Here is a 22,209-nt window from a genome sequence, read left to right as displayed (position 1 = left end):
TCCAGCTTTGACACCTTTCAAAGGCTTTAAATCCACTACCGAAGTGGTGATTGTCACCAAACAGTTGAGTAACAGCTCGGTAAATCAAAGTTTCATATTTGGAAGTATACAGGTTATTTTTTAACCCTTCTACCACAAACAATATACAGTGAACTACAAGTCACTTGGCAAATCCACGCTAAACAAAAGCCTTAAAGTGAGCAGCACAGGATGTCTACGGATAAAGTACAGATTGCCAATCTTTGTTTTGAAAGTGATTCTCACCTTGGTATACTTTTTTTTAAAAAAAAAAAAAAAAAAAAAAAGAAATTTTACTTTTTTTTTTTTTTTTTTTTTTTTTACTTTCTTAAAGACAGTTACAAAAAAGGGAAAAGAAATCAATACACACCAATCCTGAAACTAACAGGAGAAAAACATGTTAAACTCCATAGGGTGAGTGAGCACAACCAAGGTGGCACTGGGGTGCAAAACAAAACAGATTTGCAAAGCCGTTAGACACTCCTACCTATGAGAAAATAACAAGTTTTGGAAAAGATTGAAGTATTACAGATGGTTGAATAACTGCATTTAAATTGACAAGCAGCAGCTCTGGAATTATTTTCTTGCTGCAAATATGAAACCTACAGTCAAACATTTTACTAATCAAAAAGTTAACTTTTTCCTGAAAGAAATCATCCAAACTGACTTCACATACAATGCGTCTCACAGTCAGCCACTGAACTGTTCGGGATGTGGAGACTTGACAATCCAGGACCCGTAACTATGTTGCTCTAAGTAGCTGTGCAGCAGGTTTTTAGCTTCTTGGTACAATTCAGATTGAATCTAAAAAAAAGAAAGAGAAAGATCTTGAAAGATCCCAAGAACGACGGTTACAGAGATATGTGCTCTTTACCACCAGGATACAATACGCACAAGCACAAACCTTGTGGAAAACGATACCTAAAAATCTTACAGTTCCCTCAGTTGCTCATAGTGAGAGAAAGTGTTACAGAGCCTAAAAATATACTCTTTTTTGTATGTTTGAGCATTTGTTAGAATGGGAGAACTGTTTTGTTAAACATTTTTCTTCTCAGCATCTTTTTAGTTCCAATAATATCTTTGGACAGAAAATAAACATTCAGTATCACTCAATGCAAATCTAAACACATGGTGAACAGTCAATTAGCAATCCATCCTATTCTGAAGTAGTTTTTTAATTATTTTTTGAATAGTCTCTTGTTCTGACAACAGGGAAAAGGTATGTACTTTATACAAGCTTAAGTTTCACATAACAATTGTGGAAATAAAATATCTCTCTTCAACCAAGGAGAGGAAAAACTTGAAATAGTACAGAGAAGTAAGAAAAGCCTACTTATTTCCAAGTATGGATGTGAGTGAACTGTGTTTATGGCAATCAGGAATCACTGTAGCTCCTTTAAGTAATTTCTCTGCACTTTATACTGCAAAGGAAAGCCTGAGACCTAATGCTGTCTTCCAATAAACGGTTCCTAATTTCCTACTCTCCTATAATTTAGTAGACAATTTTACCTGCAAACAGCAATTTCAGACATTCTCAGGCAAAGTTTATAGGCAGTAAAGGAAATTCAGCTATTCAGGTGAAGTCTTCAGCAAACTAGAAAGTCATTCCTGGCCATCAAAGCAGCTTTCAGGGTAGCCATTAAGAGACTTCTTACTGAAACTTCCCCTCCCCATAGCAGCTTACCTTGGCTTCGTGGTATGTTGCAACTTGAAGCAAATCCTTCCGTTCCGCTTCCTTAGCAAGCAGTCTGAAACGACTAAACATTGCTGCCTTGCAAAGGCGACTTGCCATGTAAGTGCCACTTTTGAATGGTGAACTGTGGCCAAAATTAAAAAAGGAGAATAAAATTCAGTACAAATACATTACAGGTATATTACTTTGATCACTACAAGATTTTCTTTCCCTCTGATGCTTTGTGAATCCAATCATATGATTCCACTTCCGTTTTCAATGAGCAAAGCTAATGCAGCTCAGCAGCTGTGGGAATTTAAACAGGCAAACCAAAAATGGTTTCCAAACTGGAATTCATCTGATGGGAAAACCGATTTTACGTATTGTGAAAACTAAAACATTCACTACATCAGAAATGGAATAAAGACATCTTAATTCAATAAACTATTTAATTTCACATCTTGGTACTTCACTGTATAAGTTACAAGATCTCTAAAACTACATCCAGTCATAGGATGCGTTCACCTAACACAGGAGAGAATCTCTCTCATTTGGGTAACACTGTGGCCTTCATCCGTAGCTTAAAAAACTAATACTCCAATGAACCAGCACAAAACAACAAGGCTAACCATTATTTTCAACATAATGAAGAAAAATTCTAACCTTTCAGTGGTTTTTCCACTTAACCCATCCACAACCTCCAGTGACGCATCTGATGATGACCAGTTCAAACTAAGAGACCTCTGGTTGAAGTCTATTTGAACTGAGTGTGCTGCATTCACCAAGTAGGTATGAGATCTGTTGACCACGTAAGGAATGGGAAGCTTTGATGTAAGTGCATCATCAACACGCTGTTTTATAGCTATTTCTAGCCCTCTTGTATCTGTGCAATTTCCATTCCCTGTTAAACAGAACAATATCAGTCACGTAGAAGTATATCAAAATAAAATTAAAAAAAAGCTAAGAAAGCAGCTGATCTACATTAATGTTTCTGAAAAAAATTAGTATTTGGAAAAAACCTGTCCCAATATTAAATTTGCAAAACAAAAATTATTTCACAGTTTTTTTTCTCCAGAAGAATCATTATTTTAATTGGATGCTTCCTTTTAGGAACAATTACTCTCCATCAACTCTTTAAATTCCTTACAGAAGACACAGAAGAAAATAGAAGCCGCAAAACAAACTCAGATGTTCTAGATGAGAAAATACAGTAGGGCGTTTGCCCACAATACTCCATATCCAACAGTATTTCTGACTGCCTACTAAATAAACATACTTTTGGTCCATAGCATGTCAAGGAATGGTCACAGAATTTCTATTAAATAGAAGGGCAATGCATTATAGGTTATTATATTTGCTTTGAACACCACTTAAATGAGCATATTAGAAGTTTTTCTATAACTTTTAAGTAAAAGTGCCCAAACTTCCTCAGAAGGAGCAGAAAGGCATTCATTAGTTCTTGCAAGGTCTCTTGGAGCACTTCAAATATCTTGTTCAGTCTTAGAAAAGGAAAAAGTGCTATAGTTTCAATGTCTGGGGAACTCAGACTCCTGTGTACTTGTAAGTCTCATAAGAGGAGGAAACACCTGAAAAATTTCAGGATAATACTCGTTAATTTAATTCCACCACATAAATAAAAGCTACTGAAATGAGTTTTGATAATAGTACGGTCTTCCTGACTGCCCCAAAATCCTGAGAATTCACTATCCTTGGTAATCCCTATTCCTCAATGAAACATCTATTTGCATTAACCAATACAGAGGTGTGGGGGCTGCAAACCATGGATACCACACGAAACTGAACACTTTCCAGTAGAGCTCCTGAGATACCTCAGGGGGAAATTAAGCATTTTCAGCTAAATACTGGCAGTTTTTCCACCACTGCTCAATTCTACAGTTAAGTCACTAACATTGTCACCTTAAAGTCACCAGATTTGACTGAACAGCTAATATAGTCTTTGTCACACTTGCTATTTTCTCAATATCGAAAATTTGTTATAAAACAGTGCTGTTACTTCTTCTGTGAATCTGATACATAGTAAAGGAAGGGCAATCCAGCAAGCTAGAACAAACCCACAATGACGAAAGAGTGCGTGTAACTGAGTTTTACATTAGGGCATTTCAAAGATAAGTGGAAAAAATATATACGCACTTAGTACCTTTACAGAAAAAAGACTGTAATTCTTTAAAGAACTATCTTGGTTTAGCTCATGTTTTATAGAATGTAATCAAACTGAAACATGACAACATATTAAAAAACCCACTGCAATTTGCATTAAGCTTACCTACAAGAATACTGTTGATATACACTGGTTCAATGAAGTGGCTCAGCAGCGCTCCCTGAACACCAACCACTTCCCATTTTGTTAATTTGTCACTAGCTGACATACTGCTCGCTCTAACAGCTTTCGGGGGGCAACAGACAGTCAGGTAAATCTTGCCTTCTACAGCAACGTGGAGACTCAGTTCTTCATTAGTTTCATAAGCAGATATAGATTGTGGATTGAGATGTCTAAAGTAAGACAAGAAAATGAATTTCAGTGAGAAAGTACTGTAATCAGGGATTATTGTAAAGTGGTATTTAACACTGTTCCTCAGAAAACAATTATAATAAACAAAGCATCGCTCTGAAGCTATAATCCATGTCAAAGTTTTCTCTATCATCACATTGAGCTGTATCTCATACACTTATCACTACCACCATGTACATTAATGCTTCCAAAACGTGAAAAAAAAAAAAAAAAAAAAATCAGAATACCCTCCTCATCTTAGAAACATGTAACAATGCATATTTTCCACACTCACAACATGTTTGTCACTGCAAACAAATTCATCTTCCACTACCATATGTCTGAAAACACCAAGGTACTTACATCTGTGATTTTAACTGCGCAGTTCCCTTTGGAAGCTGATTCATGTAGAGAAAGATATTTGTATTTTGCTTTAGGGTAAGCAGCTTTGAGCCTGGTGCTGTGCAAAATACGGACTTCTCTGTCCTTGCTGGATTTTCATTATAGAACAGCAAAAGATGCCTATAAAAATATCTAAAAGAAAGTGCTAAGTATCAGCAAACGTGAAAAACATAACTTTGTTTACAAATAGATGGAGATTAGCATTTAATTCACATGATTTGAAAATAATCCAGAAAGTACCAACTATAAAATGCAAGTGCACTTATCTTTACATTTGCAAAAGTAAAACTGAGAAGAACTGGCTGCAAGAGAACTGTTAGCTATTCGTACACGCATTCTCACCTAAGCAGAGAACGTCTTGCAGTAACAATGGCATGGCTGTCATGTAACACTCTTCCACAAGGTTGAAAGCACTGACTGTAATTACTTTCTCCTGTTCCTAGAGCTACAACTTCATGCTGTCCACCTAAAAAGAAAACATTTATTTTTACATCACTGCAGCGGGTTAACCTTGTCTGGCTGCCAGGTGCCCACCAAGCTGCTCTCTCACACCCCCTATCCTTCAGCAAGTTGGACTCTATGATCTTAAAGGTCTTTTCCAACCTAGATGGTTCTATGAAAAAATACAAGGAAAAAGATCAAGATAAGGGCAGGGAGATCACTTGCCATTTACCATCATCAGCAAAATAGACTCAATTTGGGGAAGATTAATTTAATTTATTGCCCATTAGAGCAGCATAGTGCTCTAGACAGAGAAAACCAAAACTCGAAACACCTTCCCTTTACCACCCCTTCCTCCCAGGCTCAACTTCGCTCCTGACTCTTCTACCTCCTCTGCTCCCTGCCCAAGCGGCACAGGGTATGGGGAAACATCAGTTCCTAGCAGTATGTCTCTGCCACTCCTTCCCTGCTCCAATATGGAGTCCCTCCCACAGGATGCAGTCCTTGAGGAAACACTCCAGCCTGGGTCCTTCCCACCGGCTGCGGTTCTTCAAGAACTGCTCCAGCGTGGGTCCCTTCCAGAGTGCAATCCTCCAGGAACTGACTGCTCCAGGGTGGGTCCCCCCACAGGGTCACAGGTCCTGCTAGAAAGCCTGCTCCAGCGTGGGCTCTTCTTCACGGACCCCAGCTCCCGCCAGAAGCCTGCTACTGTGTGGGCTGTCCACGGGCTGCAGCTTCCTTCAGGGCATACCCACCTGCTCTGGTCTATACTGGTCTATTCAGCCTTACCCCTCTCTGAGGGAGCACGAGGAAATGCTTATGTAGGTCCATGGCCGTAGCACAATTGCGCATATGACAGAGCCATCAGAACAGGGTATGTCAAAGGAGGAGAGCTATCCTTTACGTTTATTTAGCAGATCAGAAATGCGTTAACCAAGGCTCTTAGGGAACACCAACAGCCTAGGTTTCCCACTCCGCAACGCTCACAATCAAAACAGACTTGCCTTTTTCAATGATGAAGGCAGCCAGTGAACTGCCACAACTTTGGAACTCAGGATGTTTGTTAGTCAGGCTGTTAAATACTTCTTCGAGGGTTTGTGAAAGTTTTTGATATATAAGCTGTCTTCCTTCTAAATAAAACAACAAAAGCCAGCAAGACACAAATTTGCAGAGGGGGGTAAACAAACATGGTCAGCCACTTGCCACATCATAAATCTAAACACATGGTAAAACCACCACTATCAACACATGCTTTTGGGATTCTGAACATTATCAGGATGGACATGAACAAATAAAAGACAAGAATACCTAAACGCTTCTTGCTTTTATTATTCATCATAATAAATCAGGGATATGGATCACATTTGATCACCTACTGCACGCAGTATTACTACTAAGGACTCTTTCTATTTCTGTCACCAATTCACCACTTAAATTCAAGCAATTTACTGAAGTTGTGTCCATCTCCAGAAGCGATGGTCAATCTCTTACTTTAGTGACACTAATTCTTACAGGATACTTCAAAGAGAAGATGTTTAAAATAACAGTAACTTCATAGACATCACTAAACGTATTAAAAGAAGAACTGAAAAAAATATTAAAAATTGTAAAAAAAAGCAAAAAAAACCAAAAAAAAAAACCCCCAAAACCCCCTCCAAGTATTTGCTGGGTAATTTGAATCAATAAAAAAAAAAAAAAAAAAAGACTATTCCTTACCAAAACAGATCCTTGAAACACAAAAGGTGTTTGTTGGACTTTGGAGCTCAGCAGGAATACAGGGAGGATCTAAGAATTTAACAAAATTTAAAACTGGGATTGACATTCCAACTTTCAAAACATGCATCTCACACTATTTCCAGCAAGTTAAAAGTTTCTAATTCTCTAATAATTTTATTTTCTGATTTTGAAGTCTTTTTAAGTGTAGGCCAACTTAGGCAGCAACCATTAAAAAAAAAAACAAAGATAAACACTACGGTAACTGAATTCTTTTGAACGTAGTAACTCAGTGTAAAAGCCTTTTAATCATAAAAACTAGAAACCACTTAGGATCGACTTCATATTGCCGTTACCTAGTGAGTAGCAAATCAAGTGCAACATCAACAAATAAATTAATTTCTTCAGTACCCTCCGCTCTGTGCTACAAACTGATACAGCTCCTAATACACAAAAGACAAAAGGAAAAAAGTTTCCAAACCATATGACAACTAGCTCTGCCCAACTGATTCAAGAAAAACGACAGAGGCCCTGATTCAGAAGCATTTAATACAACTACACAGAGATTTTTGCATCGGAAACCTTTAAGCCAAGCCTTCCAAGTCGTAATTAGGTGTTAACGGAATATTCACCTGACTTTTCTGAAGCCTTTGCCCCTGTATACTCCAAGTTGAGTAGTTCATCAAGAGCCAGTTTAGCTGCATTTAATTTAGATTCCTTCTTGTTTTTTCCCAGCCCAGTCCTGTAGGAAACACCATCCACCACAGCACAAAAGGCAAAATAAGGCCTTATCATATTGCCTGTAAAGGAGGAAAAAAAGAAAAGGAGACACACTTCATCAAATTATTTTAGGGTTCTTTCATCCATAGCTTTATGTGCTTATATTCATTCCAAGGACAAGGAGAAGACAAAAAGACAATTTCAGCAAAATATAACTCAAACATTTCACCTCCACAAGAATTTTGGCAGCTTTCACTGTACGCGCTTTTCACAGAGTTCCGGCACCAGCTAGAATTTTATACAATTAATCTGATCAAATTCTGCAGTAATTAATTGTGAGACACAGCTGTGTAGACAGTAAAAGGGCAGCCAAAAAGCAACATATGTGGAGGGTATTGCAATCAACAGTAAAAAAATTCATCTGTGTTACTGCCATCAATACTAACTGCAGACATTCAGATTGTCTCAAGGATAAGCAAGAATTATTTTACTTTAGAAGAGAGGTATTTACCTGCCACACTAGTTTCTTTCAATTCAAGTTGTACGTGGTGCATTCGTGCAAACTGATGCAGGGCAGACACTGGGTTTATTACTCCCTCTTTATATCTTGCAATAAACTCCTCTAGGTCTGTCTCTGAAGGAAGCTCTGATGCCAGGGATGCATGGGCTGCTTTCAAAAGAAAAGGTTCTGAAACAAAATTAAGAACAGAACACAGTCTCCAATAGTTTAAATCTGTTTACAATAAATGCTTTTCAGATGCTGCTACTGAATCCTACATCAACAGTATTAACAATTCTGAAACAGTGCACACCTCCTCTTTTAAAACCATCAAAGCTTTAAGTACTAAAGCCATTAACCTCTGTACACAGACAGGTGTCTGTGTATTTACTGAAATAAAACATACATTGCTCCTCCTCTCCCTTGCAATGCACTGATCAAAGTAAAGTTGCTGATGGCAGGTTCAAAACAATGGAGCATTTGGTTTTTTACATAAAACTATGAAGCAGGGGAACTCCTTGTCATAAGACACTCTAAAAGTTTTAGCAACCACACGCATTATTCAAAAAGCAGGTAACTCATTCAAAGAAAAAGAAACTCACCCACAAAGAGCTGCTCAGTATTGAGACAGCACCTCTGGCTGAGGTGGCCAGGAGAGAACACGAGGAGAGGCGCACTGCACACCCACCCTGACTCTGCATGTCCCCCCCACGCCCACAATTAACCACACTTGGAACCAGGACAGTAGGTGGGTGGATATTTCATCTGTCCAAAGCACAGAGCCCTTACGCTCTTCAGAAGGCAATGTGAAGCAAGATAGTCAAGTGATAAGAACTTCTATAAATTCTGAGAAGTATTTCTGAAGCAAACCTACACTTGTGAGTTTCATTCAAAAGACAAACTCTTCCAAGGAGCATGCTGCCTCTGGATAGTTGCCTTTGACTTGGAGCTCTCCTATAGAATAACCAATTAACATTTCCTGCAGCATCTACTTCTGTGAAGGATCAGTGTGTTCCTTCAGATTTAAAAGAATAAATGAAATATTCCCTGTACCAACTCTAGTATGGATGGAATCTTCAGCTTCACGGTTGCTGCATACTTAGGCACAGGTATCTCCCAGCCAAGAACTAAAATAAACTCCTATCCCCAAGCACCATAAATAGGTGCTTTTACCTCAGTACTACTACTGAAGGGACAGAATTCAAAATACATCCCAGGACATCTGCAACTGCAGTGAAAACTTTTCTCAGTGACCTCTACAAAAATTCATGCAGCAGTACATATCCTATATTTAGGCAACCTCTACAGCACTTTTTAATGTATAACTTGGAATTTATAATTATGAAACACTGCAGACTATACAGCCCATCCTATAAGAAATATCTAAAAAAAGACCTAGGAAGAAGAGGGCCAAGTTCAAGCAAATGCTGAAGAAGTCATATGAGAAAACACAGCGATAAAAAAAAAAGCAGCAGAGTTGCAAACTTTCAAAAAAGAGAAAATCATAAAGTTACTTCTACTAGCTTTAACAGTGTACAAACTGAAAACTATACCTGGATTTTGCACCACCTTTGGTACATGGCATCTCTCAGAAGGTGTAAGTTTTAGCTTTACAGCCACAGACTGAGAAAGTTTCTTTAAAGGTGGCTGCCTTGGAGGCCGAACTGGTAGAGTCTTCTTTTGCATGGGGTCAAAGGTGGGTATTCCAGCACCCTGAAAGCAGCCATTGCTACTAGTCATTTCTGATCAACCTAAGTAAATTTAACAATAAAGTTACAAGATGTTAAAGGCATGCTGCAAACTCCAGTTTTCTTAGTTAAGCTGCTTCACACAACCACCCTACTTCCCTACAAATTAGGACAAAAGAACTGAGACCCAGCATCCTTCCAATCGCTCCCCTTTTTCCAGCCAGCACCAGCAGGTTCAAAGCCACTTCTCCCACCAGTTAACCACCTTCCCCCACGCTTAACATGGCTCTGCACCCCATCCCACAACCAGCTGGAAGGAGAACACAACCTCGCAGCCACCTCTTGAAGGATCAAGGCAAAAACTAAAGCGGCAAAGCTGATCCCTCTCAAGTTTCCAGGCCAAGCTGGTGCTGGAGTTGAAGGTTTTGGTACCTGCTCTCCTCTCCTCAGAGAAAGCCCACACCTGCTGGGCCTGGCTGCCCTGACGCGGATGGGAAGGCGGAGCCCGCCTTAAGGAGAAAGGGGAAAAAGAGGGAGAAAAGGGGAAAAAAGAGACGAGGCGCCAGAGCTACCCGCTGTCTTGAGGGACGCAGCTCTAACGGCCGAGTAGACCACCGGCTGCCTCCCAAAGCCAGCCCTCGCACCGGTGGGATTTTAAAGGCGGGAACGCCCCTGCACCGCCCCGCCATTTTGTGGGGAGAGGGAAAAGATCCCTCCGCGGAGAGCCGGCCACGTGCGGCCCGGCCGAGGCGGGAAGGGGCTGTTGTGGCCGACGGAGGGAGAGGAGAAGAGAAGATAGCCGGCCGCTTCTTAGCACAGCAATGGCCGCCGCCCGGCCTGCCCCCGCGCCGTCTCGTCAGCTTCCCGTTGCCGCCGAGCGGAGCCGTCCCGGCGGGCAGGGCGGCACCCGAAACCGCCAGAGGCGTCACGGGCCTGGATCAACCGAGCGGGCCCCGCCGGGCCGAGCCGCGCCCCAACCCACTTGCGGCAGGAACGCGCCGGGAGCGGGGCCCGGGGAAGCGCCGCAGCCGCCGCCCCCTCCCTGCCGCCGGGGCGGTGGGTGCCGCCCGGCGCTCAGAGTTTCCGAGCTGCGGGCATCGGCAGGTCGCCTCGCCTTTTTCCAGCTCCCCCGGGGGGAAGGCCGGCCTCCCGCGCTCGCCCCTGGCGCCGGGCCTCTCCTCAATGACACTCGATGCAGAAGTTACACTGAAAACTTTTTTTTTTTTTTTTTAATCAAGGAAGTTGAACAACAACAACAAAAAAGCCCTGTACAGTAGTTAAATTTTATTACAAGTGTAATAAACTTAATGATTTTTAGCACTAAGGCAATCACAGTTTCATAAGTTATATATATTTATATAAAATTTACACAAGTCTACATTGACAAATCAATTACCGGTCACATCAACGAGGGGTTTTTGTGTTATGGCAAATAAAGTTTATGAAAATTCACAGTTAATCTGCAAGTATTTTAAAGATGCAGGAATCATATTGCACATAATAAAACAGTGGACGCTGAGGAGCGGATTTACAGTGTTTCAGCTATTCCTTCACAGAATATACATTGGTCATCATCATGCAATAACTTCAAAATACAGAATGGTAGCATGTACCACGGTAAACAGTTACTCACAATGTAAGTTTTAAATAGAGTAGCAAAAAGCTGTTAGGTTTCTCTTTAAACCATATTTAAATTCTTATAATAAAACACTTTGATAAAATCAAACGGAATTACAGTTGTCACATTATACTTTTAGTATTCTTCTTTATCTTTTCCTTTCTTTTCCTTTTCATCCTGTAGTGAAGTACCAAGTTTCTTTATAAGGACCGACAAAACTTTGTCCAGAGGATCCATGACACCGCGCTGCAGCCACTTCGGAATAGTCGTCCTTGCGTGGTGAAAGCCCAGCTTTTGGAGGATGTAGTCAACACCAACGGGATCAATTTTTCTCCCAGTCCAGGATATTAATCTAAAACAAACAGTAAACAGGGGGCTCCATCTCAAATATATAAATACAGCTACTGGCATTGGGATAAACAAACATCCATCTTTACCATTGTTACTGCTGACCAACTCAAGTCCATCAGGCATTGTTTCAAACTTAATTTCTACAGATAAGCTGAAGATGACCCATGGAACATCCTCTCAAAGGAAGAGGATGCTCAAGGAGGCAAAAAACCAGACTGGCTTGCCTCCCGATCATGTTTACATTGATTTATTGTTACTGGTAACACAAAATGCCAACTGTCAGAGTTCGTTTGGCTTGGGCTGATGTGTGGTTTTGATCCATGAACGAACACTTAGGTGCTCCAGCAGTGTCAGCAAAGGTTAAAAACCAAACAAACCCTGACAGAGACATTTTCAGTGGTGAAAAGTGCATATTGATAAAGGTGAGTTGCTGCTATACACACTATTCTTTCTAAACTGCCATTTAGCAACTAGTACACAGTGCTTTTTTTTTTTTCAGGTGACTGCTTAAAGAACAACCCAAACGGGAATGCTAAAAATGGAAAACTGCAAGGTGAAAAACCGGCAGAAAGTGAATGGACTGTTGTAGGGTAGAGTGAAACACAACAATCTGTGGTCTTCAGTGAATTTAATTTTACTGTATTCTAATTTTGAAAAGCCTCCAACATCTTTAATCTGCCTAAATTCTAATCTGGAAGTTAACTCATGTCTCTTCTAGCTTTTGTCATGTCCTGTAGCAGGTATCTTTCATAGCAGCACCTAATAGCAAAAGATGAATCTATAACGGTATCCACAAGATTGATCCTCGTAGGAGCTGAACAACATCAATTTGGAAACACTTCTTGTTTGCAGGACAGTACTGACAGATAAAATGCGTAGACAAGGAGACTGCAGATACACCTGCTTGTTACCTGAGCGTGGGTTCCAAATGCCAAGTATTGCACATGAATTCTCTCCAGTCGACTGTAGTGTAAGTAATGCTTTCCTCTGCCTCTTTGTCAGTGGAGCTGTCCTCAAGAACACCAACGGAGTTTTTCTGCCCTGGACGAGCAGCCAAAATGCGAGGAGGAAAAATAGCTACAAAATGGAGAGTGGAAAAGTTATTAAAATAAACTTTCAGAATACTGAATTGAATGTGTTCTATATCCTATGTTACATCTATACATCACATAATTTTGCATCACATGAATAAATGTTACATTTTCTGTACAGTTCAGTAATAAATGCAGACTCCTACACACAATGCTCAATTTCACAAAAACCAGAAAAACAAAATATGTGGCTTTCACTGTGGTGGTAACTCATCATTTACACGTACGTGACACGCATGTCTTGAAAGAAACTCCACTGATGAAAGGACTGCAATAAAAGCAATGTAGCTTTACGTTACTTTTTTACTGCCAAGCCAGTGGTGGCATGTCAGCATAGCGACACTACAAGGTTCGTGAAATTGTATGCAACTACTCTGCTTCCAGTCTTAAAGGAGCTGACTTAAAATCAGCTTAAATATTTTCTGAATGATGTTGCACTTGTTAAAAAGTGCCAAAACATCTCTTAGCTTTCAGTCTAAACTAACCCAGAAAAACCTTTTTGTTACTGAACAGTTAACTTACCAGTGACTGAAAGAGGTAACTATCATTTCATAGCAAGAAGTCCAGATTTCAAGAACATTTAATACCACTACTGATTTCAATGGAAGCAAAGTTAAGCTTAACTTTTTAAAATTAAATCCATTTTTAACAAGTCAGCTCTACTAAAAAGTATCCAAATATTTGCTTTCAAATACTGTGACAACTGCAGATTGTCAGATGAGCATTACCTCATAAATAGCAACTTACCTTTTTCTTTTTCTTTTAGGTAAGCAGAGACCAAGTCATGCAGAAACATGATCAGTTCAGCATCCATGGTTACACAAATGTGGTCTGTAAATTCAGTTACTACGCTGCATTCCACCTTTGGTTTAACACTTGTATCTACAGTCAGATAAAAATATTATTAATACACTTCTAAGTAGATTCAGTATATATAAAAGTACACAATTTAAATACAAATGATTTGAAAATCACGTTGCTGTTACTGAACAGGAGACTCAAAAGAGAGGAAGGACCACAATTAACATCTGTGTTTAGCAGCCTCAGCTTTCCCATCAGAATAACTTCTAGTATTTTTAAAAGATGTTGAAAATAAAGAAATACTACCATGTTGCAGCCTTGATCAAACTCAATGTGGAAAGTCAACCTGGAGCACCGCTGCTAGCTTGTGCTATGCTATCAATGCATGATTTTAGACATTAAGAAAAGCTGATAGTAGATTTTCCTAGTTTGGCTATTAAAAAACCCACCAAAACCCAACAGGTTGACTTATCTAGCAGTACTATCCAGGATCAGGTAAGGAGTAAAACCACAGCTCAGCCAAGATAAACATCTACATTAATGTCTTACACCTTCAGAAGTCTTACTTCCCACCAGTTCCAATTGCACTCTGAAGAGAACATTTTGAAAACAAGAACGTAAAATTTAGGTTCCTGTCTCATATTCCCTTTTTCAGGATGGCCCTCCTCTTTAACATTTTAATAAAAATAATAAAACTAAGCCCCTAAAAATAGCCAACCTAGCTTAAATGTTCATATTAATTTCTCTTAGTAAGTTTTTTCTGTAGTGACCAGTCTCTGGACTAGATCTTCACTCTCTCAACCAAATTCCCTTTATATTTTATTATGAAATAATATCCTTTCTTGCAGATCTGCAGCAATTCTCAGATTAAATCCTCATCTCTTATCAGCACTGTAGCTGATAAGAGATAGTAGCTTTGTGTTTAACTCCTCATTTATGAGAAACAGCTTTTGATCAAGAAAAAACAATCGTGTTTATGGTACACCTTGTAATGAAGGCTCTTGGGGCTCTTGAACATGAATAGACTTAAAATCCAGCTGCATCCTTGGCAATGCAAAGATGGTTTCAGTTTCATGGTTGTAACTGGAGCCACCTCGGAAGCCGCTTAGCAAGCTTGAGCTTTTCACTGTTGTGCTGCTCTCTGGGTTGTTAGCATCAACGTTTCGAAGCAGGTTTAACTCTGCAGGGACAATGGGAAATTCCTGAATTCAGTAGTCTTTATCTAAAAGAGGTTCTTGTCAGTACAGAGAGTGACCAGTTTTCACAAAATACATCTCATAATAAGAAAAGGAGAGGAAACAGGTGTCAGTACCATAACATCTAAGCACTTCTAAGAACCCTTGTTAGTTTTTTAGAAGCTTCAAGTCTAAATTTTATTCATCTGGCCCCCCATCACAGCTCTGTTGTAGCAATGAGCTTTCAGTTGAGTGAGATATAGATTGTATGGGTTCAAAGTGTGTCCTTTGTGTTTGAAAATATGGTAGTACTTACATTGAAAATAAATGTTTCAGATTAATACAAGTAATACCTAAGTTCACCGAGGCAGTGTTGCTGCAAGAAATCACTGTTGACCAGGAAACCCACTCGTACCATAGTACACACGCACCATCATTTGAATGAGTTTTCAGTTGTTAAAATTGGGACAAGACAAAAAAGTTAGGAAAGGTTACTATTTCATTATAAAACTGCTAGCCTGTGATTATTAAGAAGATGACATCCTTTATCCTGCTCCCAAAAGCATGGCTACAAAAGGTCAAACAATCAAATGTTGTTGTTGTTTGCATACTTCAATGCTCCGGATGTAGCAAACCAGGGCTACATCAAAACATCTAACAGACAGCGCCTCTGTTTGTGAAGTTCAACCACTACATCCTGTTGTGTCTTTCAAAAGGAATAAATATTAACATAGTGTATCAATAATTTTAAAATATTTTTTCAAGAAATTGTCATCTGCTCATTTCTCACTATTTGCCATATTCTGCTATTCTCCCTTTCACAGAAATTCTGTTGATATCATCTACTCATTCTATGGTTTGTGAATGAAATAGCAACAGCTTTATTTTAAAATTTCTTTTAACATCATCTTGAAGGTTTTATTTTCCAGTTAACAATTATTTAAAGAGATGATTCAAAACGTTTTACGGCCTAGAAGCAGCTGCAGGTTGAAAAGCTTTAGGCAGATGAGTAATTTTCAAGTGTTAGTTGTAAGCGGTGACAGAAGCCTAAAATATATTCCTACTTCAACTTAATCCATAAATCTTTCATCTACAGCGAAGTATATCCTCATGTTACAAGATCACAATTGGATGTCAACCAAGAACATTTTTTGCATAAGAGGAAAAGACTCGAACTACTGCAATGACAGCTGCATACGTCCTCCTGTACACTAACAGAGCATTTTGGCTTTACTGCACCTTCCATTATTTCAAATTCCCTTGAAATTTAGCAGCTTTTAGACAGCACAATCTGCACTGCCTGGCAAGCAGACCAATCCCCAGACGTAATGAACACCAATCTAACCTTCATTCCTTGTGGCTGTGACATAATTGAACCACTCTTTCACGCTGGCAACTCCGTGCGGGGGGTTTTCGTGGCGGCGCCTTGTTATCTTTGTGATTGTGGCCATCGGGCTTTCGAGGGCTCCGCACGGTTTGGTCACCATGGTGTTATGGCCCAAGTGAAAATCCAGGGTTTGCACGATGTAGGTGGAGTGTTCACTGGTACCTGCGTTGAAGGTGTGGGCGGTGTGGGGAGAGGGAGGAAAAAAAAAAAACAAACCAGAAAAAGCTTGGTAAGGGTAGTAGGATTGCTCCTCTCACTCTCCTCTACTTGCACAGGTATTTAACATGAATAATTAGTATACTGGTGGTATTAAAAAAGAAAGCTTGCAAACACCAGAAAAATTAAATCCTCAGTAGCTACAGACAGTAAAAATTTTTCAATATTAAGACAAATATAAGCAATAAGACCATCACAATTCATCCTACAGAAACAAAGGACTACATAAACACAGACATGCCATTAATAAGGCAGACAATCCACTTTGTAGGCATATTATCAGGGACATATCTAGTGTATTTGAAAGTGTACTTTGCATTATTCCACAGATAAAGCAAATGGTGGTAGACAGAGAAGGAACAGATTATTATTTTAGGTAAGTCGTACATTTTTGGGAAATAATCTTGATTGAGACTTAAATAAAATAAGCTTTTCGTCTATTTCTTCTTACATATCAATACATTCTTAAATCTCATTTAAAGGAATTTAAAGAAGTGAGGAAATGGTTTAAATTACCATCTTCCCAAACTTTCTGGGCCTCTGTCCAAAATGCAATATTGGGTTCTTCCAGGTGAAATAAGGCCCACGATTTTGAGCGGAAATTAGGTCCATGAAAACAAGCCAGAGTCATATGGTTTCCATGCAGGCTCATGGATCCTCCAAATTGCATTCCATCTTCTGGCAGTGGCATTTGAAATAAGGATATATGGCACCCAGACACCACTTTCAAAACTCCTGGCCAATGGCGATGATGGGCTGCATCCAACACTGGAAAGTAAACGTGCAATAACAAGAACAAACTTTAGGAAAGAGAACGATACAGAAAATATTGCTGCCATATTTCTATTTTTAAAAAAACACGGATATTTTCAAATCTATTTCATTGACACTGTTTCATCTTTGTGATCTAAGGTGGTTGTAGCTTAAGAGTACCTGAACAAGTGTACCTGGAAATCAGCGAATCATTGTGTTCAGACAAATCATGGCTTTTAGCTCATGATTAATAGAAAGTAAGAATAACATCACACTTCCACAGCTACTGAAAGTAGAAATGTTCTTTTATGCAATAGACTTCAAAATAGACTTTGAAAACTATTTTAATTCTATTGAAATAGTTTGAAGACTGCAAATTTTTTTAAATTTTTTTAAACAAAAATACATTTTTTTAACTAAAACCTTAAAATAACACAAATTAGTTCATTATTGCACCCCAAGTCTAGCAGGGTACTCAAGATATTTGCATTCTTCATTGAAAGGCTATTGCCAGACCAAATTTACAGGAAAAACCTACTAAAAAAAACCCCCTATTTCCAGTCAAATAGATATATTTGCATGTATAAAGTTGCTCACATGAATTTTTGCAATTAAAACATCCTACTTGGGAAATATAGGGTTTTTTATTCCACTTACATTGCTCGTGGGAGCTTCTCTCTAAGTTGTTGGCCACTGTCTTAGGAGGCAGATAAGGAACAGGTCCCCAGGTGGACAAAGCTCGCTTGCTTGTATCAAACTGCTGAGTAAAGAACTCCTGGAGTTTCATTCCTATTTTTATTAGGTCTGGCGTAGTCGATCTTGAAATCATCACTTGGAAGATATCCCATTTCAAGTCCCCATGGACAAATATCTCGCTAGATATTAAAAATAGCAAGAACATTAGCAATTAATCCATTTCCTACTAACAATTAAAAAAAAAAAACAAAAAACCACAAACCAAAAACCAACGAACCCTTTGCTTTCTAGCAGATGCTTACATTTTTGGTTAGCAGTACTGGACAGAAGACATATAGGCAGAATTTGACCTCATCAAACATTATACATTTTAAACACAGGAAGCAGTATTACCTTTTATCAGAGATGCTAGAGTCCAAAGCATTATACAGATTAATTTTCCATTCATCCTGTAGTTTAAGATCAGCATTGCTGAAGATTCCCATTAGGATACTTGAGCCCATATAGTCAACACGTGCTTCAGTAGAACCCATAGTAATTTGAATTTTGTGACTGGGCTGTTGGTTTGGGTGTTCAGAAATATGAGCTGAAAAAGAACCAAAGCAACACAGAAATATGGCATTAAAGATAAGGAAATCAGTTTTTCCAATGATATCACCCTTATGCCATCCACAAGATGCAGAGGGACTGAGAAAGCACTGGTTTTTTTCAGATGCACGGGGAGCTCATGACTCTGGTGTAGTGCCAGAACACCCAGCCTCTTCCCAAAGTCAGTTTTGCATTTCACAGACCGTAGTCACTTCTAAAATGCTATCAGATCTTTCAGTTGCCATCTGTCCAGACAGCTGATGGGTGCTGGAGGGTTGCACAACTAGCTAGTGTAACTTTACAGCAACCTGGAGACTGAATCAGCCCCTGATCAGAAGGCTGTCCCTTCAATTCAAAGTGTGTTTCACAGTCAGAATGCACAAGTAAGAATCCAAAGTCTTTGTATGCTAGCAGGTTCACAAAGCAAGGTACTGTGTATATTCTTTATTTTTTCACATTTATTGTCTGGTGCATATACTATTACCAGGCAGCTTTCCAACTTACCCACCATCTCCAGGGTGTTAACATCTATGGTACCTCCAACAACTCCCCCTCTGGAGTCCAGCTGTGATCTTCCCAAGCCAACAGACATGCTGATTTCCCGATCTCTGCTGCTTCCCACAGACAGACGGCCCTGGCTTTTCAAACCACTGGTGGTCCACCTAGATAGAACAGAGGTGAAAATGGTCAACAGTTTTCTATGCTGGGAAAAGAAAAACTGAAAATTATTTATTGGAAAGCAGTAAATAATGCGGTTTAGGTATATGTGACTTCAGAATTAAGCATCTACCAGTATTCATGAGGGGCTTCACAGTTCAAAACTGAAGAAGCTAGGATTTTAAAGCAGGAAAACAATAGGCTATGGTGAAATTGGGGTTTTGTCCCCAAAACATCATCTGTTAAACATGCTTGACCTTGTTTGATACTTACGTAGTATTGCCCATTACATTGCTCATATTCATTTGAACATTTAATTGTTTTAGGTTCATAGCAAACACAACCAGTGTTTCCCATGGCGTTCCTTGCTGGCTTCCAGCTTTATTTGACTTAGTAAATGGAGTTGATGTTTTTGAAAGAGTATCTAAAAAAAGTAAACAAAAATTTAAATTATTCCACGTGCTAGGAAAAATTGACAGAATATATACATTGTACATGTTACAAAAGGATAAAATAACACCATATTTAGGGAGCGCCATGGAACTATGAGTGAGGATGAGCAATAAGCGTTGCTTTAGTTGTCATAGAAATTGACTCATTTTACACATTTATTCTAATATTTATTTTTACTAATATCTTTAAGAGAAGATGTTTTTCATTTGCAGTCATGCAAGAGCATATTTTAAATTCTTTAATTATTTAAAAATACCAATGTATTCCACGCAGTCAGTGCTATGCTGCTGTAAGATAGGACACAGTAAGATTTGTAGTAAAAGAAATTTAAAGTTACTTTATTTCTTACATGGAAACTAACCTTATGTAGATCTCTTATGTCTCAGATGAAACGAAATAACTGACCTCACCTGTGAGCTGTGATACTGACCCTCTGCTAAGAGCGTGGATGAGAATAGAGGGCCAAGAAGATGACAATGCAATCAAATTAAGCTGGAGAACTCATCTAACCTCAGCTAGAAAACTCCTGCTCTAGTAAAAGAAACTGCAATTTTATAGAAAGTACTCTAACAAACTGCATTTTGATTAATCCATTTCAGATGGATGAATCCATCTGAATTAACTCTCCACTCCTAGGCATAATGGAAAAGAATATTTTATGGTTGCTTTCTGCAAAGCAGTAACAACATACTTGTTCATACAACTGGTGGAAATACTTAAAAAAAACCTAAAGAAATCATTGTCTACTAACCTCTCTGAGGCACTGAAGAGTCAGACACACTCCTAGATCTTGTAACAGCTGGAGACTTTAAGCTGTGAGATGCAGTCCCAGGCGACATACTGCTGCTTGCATTATGCTCACCGAAAACGTTAGGTGACTGTGCCATGTGTGTAAATGAAGCAGACTGGCAGGGCTGCTCCCACGTCCTACAGTATGCTTTCCGTGATGATTCCGGAGAAAGATGCTGGCTTACCCCTTCAATTGAATCTGGTGTTCCAGGACCCGATGCTACTGGAAAAAAAAAAAAAAAAAAAAGCAGCTGATGAAAGGCAGAACTACTATTTAATTTTTTTTTTAACAATATCCTCCCATATACTATGAAGTATTTGGTGAGTGTCAAAATTTATTTCATTTATTATAACTAAAGGTGTTCTACTGTCCTCATCAATATAAGCTCTTCAAATAATTCATTGACCTAGTTTAGAAGTTTTCCATTTCTTCTTTCTAGGATTTTCTGTTAAACTTAGAGTGGCTGCATATGGAGTAAATAATCATACATTTATATTTAGTCAGACATGTAATAACACACAGGTAATATGTGTTTATAGAATTCCTACTACAACCCCTTATACAAAAATTTCATGATAACAAGCAGTATCTTACCTGGCAGATTTATTGTTTGATCACCTAGGAAGAGCCGTCTAGCAATGCTTCTCCTGTACCAAGCCCTTGGAAAGGCTAGAATCTCGCTGAGTCGACGCATGTCGTATTTAAAGGAAGCAGATCCTATATCACAGACAGCTGACAAAGAAAAAACCATATACACACAACTGTAAATTCTCAGTAGTAACAGGTTTTGGTAACCTAAAACTAATTAATAGGTGTTCAATATAGTCAAATACTTCTTTACCCAGCAGTATAGACTCTGCTGTAATGAAAAAAATAGTTATTAAAACCGGCAGTTTTCCTGAGGTGGCCATTGCTCCAAATCCAGCATTAGATACAAACACATCTCGTAAAGGCAAGATGGAACCTAAGAATATAACTGATGTCCTACTTGTGTCGTATGTGCCTCTGAGACTCCTCATCTGAGGGCCTGAAAGGCAGATTAACACCTCCATTCTGCTCTTTGACCAGTGAGTGAGCACCCCATGTGCAGTGGGGGAAAAATAAATAAATAAACACCAAATCTTTAAACCCCACTTTTATTTCAAGTTTCCTTGAGCATTCAGGAGTCCACCTCTCTCTGTAGCTTCGCAGATAACGTGGTCAAATTTGACAGCTAGTAAGAGCTGAACAGAGACTGCAGAGCTACATCACTGAGTTAGGCATGCAACAGTGCAGCCAGAATTAAGATGAAGACACACAGCAAACATCAGATTAAAACAAAAAATTGATCATGAAGAGCACTAAGGAGACAGCTTGTGATCTAAGAGATTCAGCTGTCATTTTTAATGGGTACAGTGTATCATCTCCATAATACCACATTTAATTGTGCTACGTAATCCACTTTGATTTCTTTTTTTTTCCTCTTTGATGAGATTGCTTGAAAACTAAAGTATTTCTAGTTTTCATATATAAAAAAAAAAGGGGGGGAGTGTCCATAAAAGATTTTGTCCTATTCATGTAACAAAAGAGAGCTGTGAAATACCTGTTTCTGAAGAGAGGACTAGAAAAACGAGTTGTTAGTGTATACCAAACTAGATACAAGTGAAAGCTTAACCAACATTGGGAGTAAACTTAACATAAAATTCTATTATTATACTGGTTTATCTCTGTTATTAAATGTATTGAGATGAATCAGCAAAGAGAATCTGTGTTTGTTCACCTTTCTGTTCTGATGGAACAGTGACATAAAAGAGCCAGTACAATCCCAAAACATTCAGTGGTCACATTAAGTCCCACGGAGTGGTGTCAGCGATGTGTTTCAGCAAGCCCATTTACATTATATGAATCAGGAGGCTAAAAATGTGCATCTGCAAATAGGTACTCCAAGTACCACTAAAATTTAATGGATCAATCCCTACTTCACTCAAAAAA

At 38.9% G+C, this 22,209-nt stretch overlaps 2 protein-coding genes across 14 annotated transcripts in view; both read right to left on the bottom strand.

Moving 5' to 3' along the window:
- Positions 1-708: 708 nt before the first annotated feature.
- Positions 709-9,714, bottom strand: ADAD1 (adenosine deaminase domain containing 1). Its single transcript, XM_086746670.1, has 11 exons — positions 9,528-9,714; positions 7,987-8,163; positions 7,388-7,555; positions 6,759-6,827; positions 6,047-6,172; positions 4,944-5,067; positions 4,563-4,733; positions 3,975-4,201; positions 2,354-2,591; positions 1,703-1,835; positions 709-822 (listed from the first exon to the last, which is right to left on the bottom strand). The coding sequence occupies exons 1-11, from the start codon at positions 9,712-9,714 to the stop codon at positions 709-711; spliced, it is 1,734 nt and encodes a 577-aa protein (XP_086602796.1).
- Positions 9,715-10,926: 1,212 nt separating this feature from the next.
- Positions 10,927-22,209, bottom strand: part of BLTP1 (bridge-like lipid transfer protein family member 1) — a 113,431-nt gene continuing 102,148 nt past the window's right edge. For 11 of the 13 annotated variants that reach the window (XM_086747535.1, XM_086747523.1, XM_086747526.1 and 8 more), the window contains 12 exons: positions 20,833-20,970; positions 20,200-20,460; positions 19,269-19,419; positions 18,843-19,000; positions 18,144-18,336; positions 17,712-17,929; positions 16,818-17,069; positions 16,044-16,247; positions 14,509-14,703; positions 13,470-13,604; positions 12,543-12,708; positions 10,927-11,632 (listed from right to left, as the gene is read on the bottom strand). In XM_086747535.1, coding sequence (XP_086603661.1) covers positions 11,416-11,632; positions 12,543-12,708; positions 13,470-13,604; positions 14,509-14,703; positions 16,044-16,247; positions 16,818-17,069; positions 17,712-17,929; positions 18,144-18,336; positions 18,843-19,000; positions 19,269-19,419; positions 20,200-20,460; positions 20,833-20,970 — 2,288 coding nt within the window. In that variant the 3' untranslated portion in view covers positions 10,927-11,415. The remainder of the gene's footprint in view (positions 11,633-12,542; positions 12,709-13,469; positions 13,605-14,508; positions 14,704-16,043; positions 16,248-16,817; positions 17,070-17,711; positions 17,930-18,143; positions 18,337-18,842; positions 19,001-19,268; positions 19,420-20,199; positions 20,461-20,832; positions 20,971-22,209) is intronic. The other 2 variants (XM_086747525.1, XM_086747530.1) reach the window with 1 other exon arrangement.

The sequence above is a fragment of the Chlamydotis macqueenii genome, chromosome 4 (assembly GCF_036417535.1).
Source record: "Chlamydotis macqueenii isolate bChlMac1 chromosome 4, bChlMac1.mat, whole genome shotgun sequence".
NCBI lineage: Eukaryota > Metazoa > Chordata > Aves > Otidiformes > Otididae > Chlamydotis > Chlamydotis macqueenii.
The sequence above is the reverse complement of the archived record's forward strand: the minus strand, read 5'-3'. Positions and strand labels throughout refer to the sequence as shown.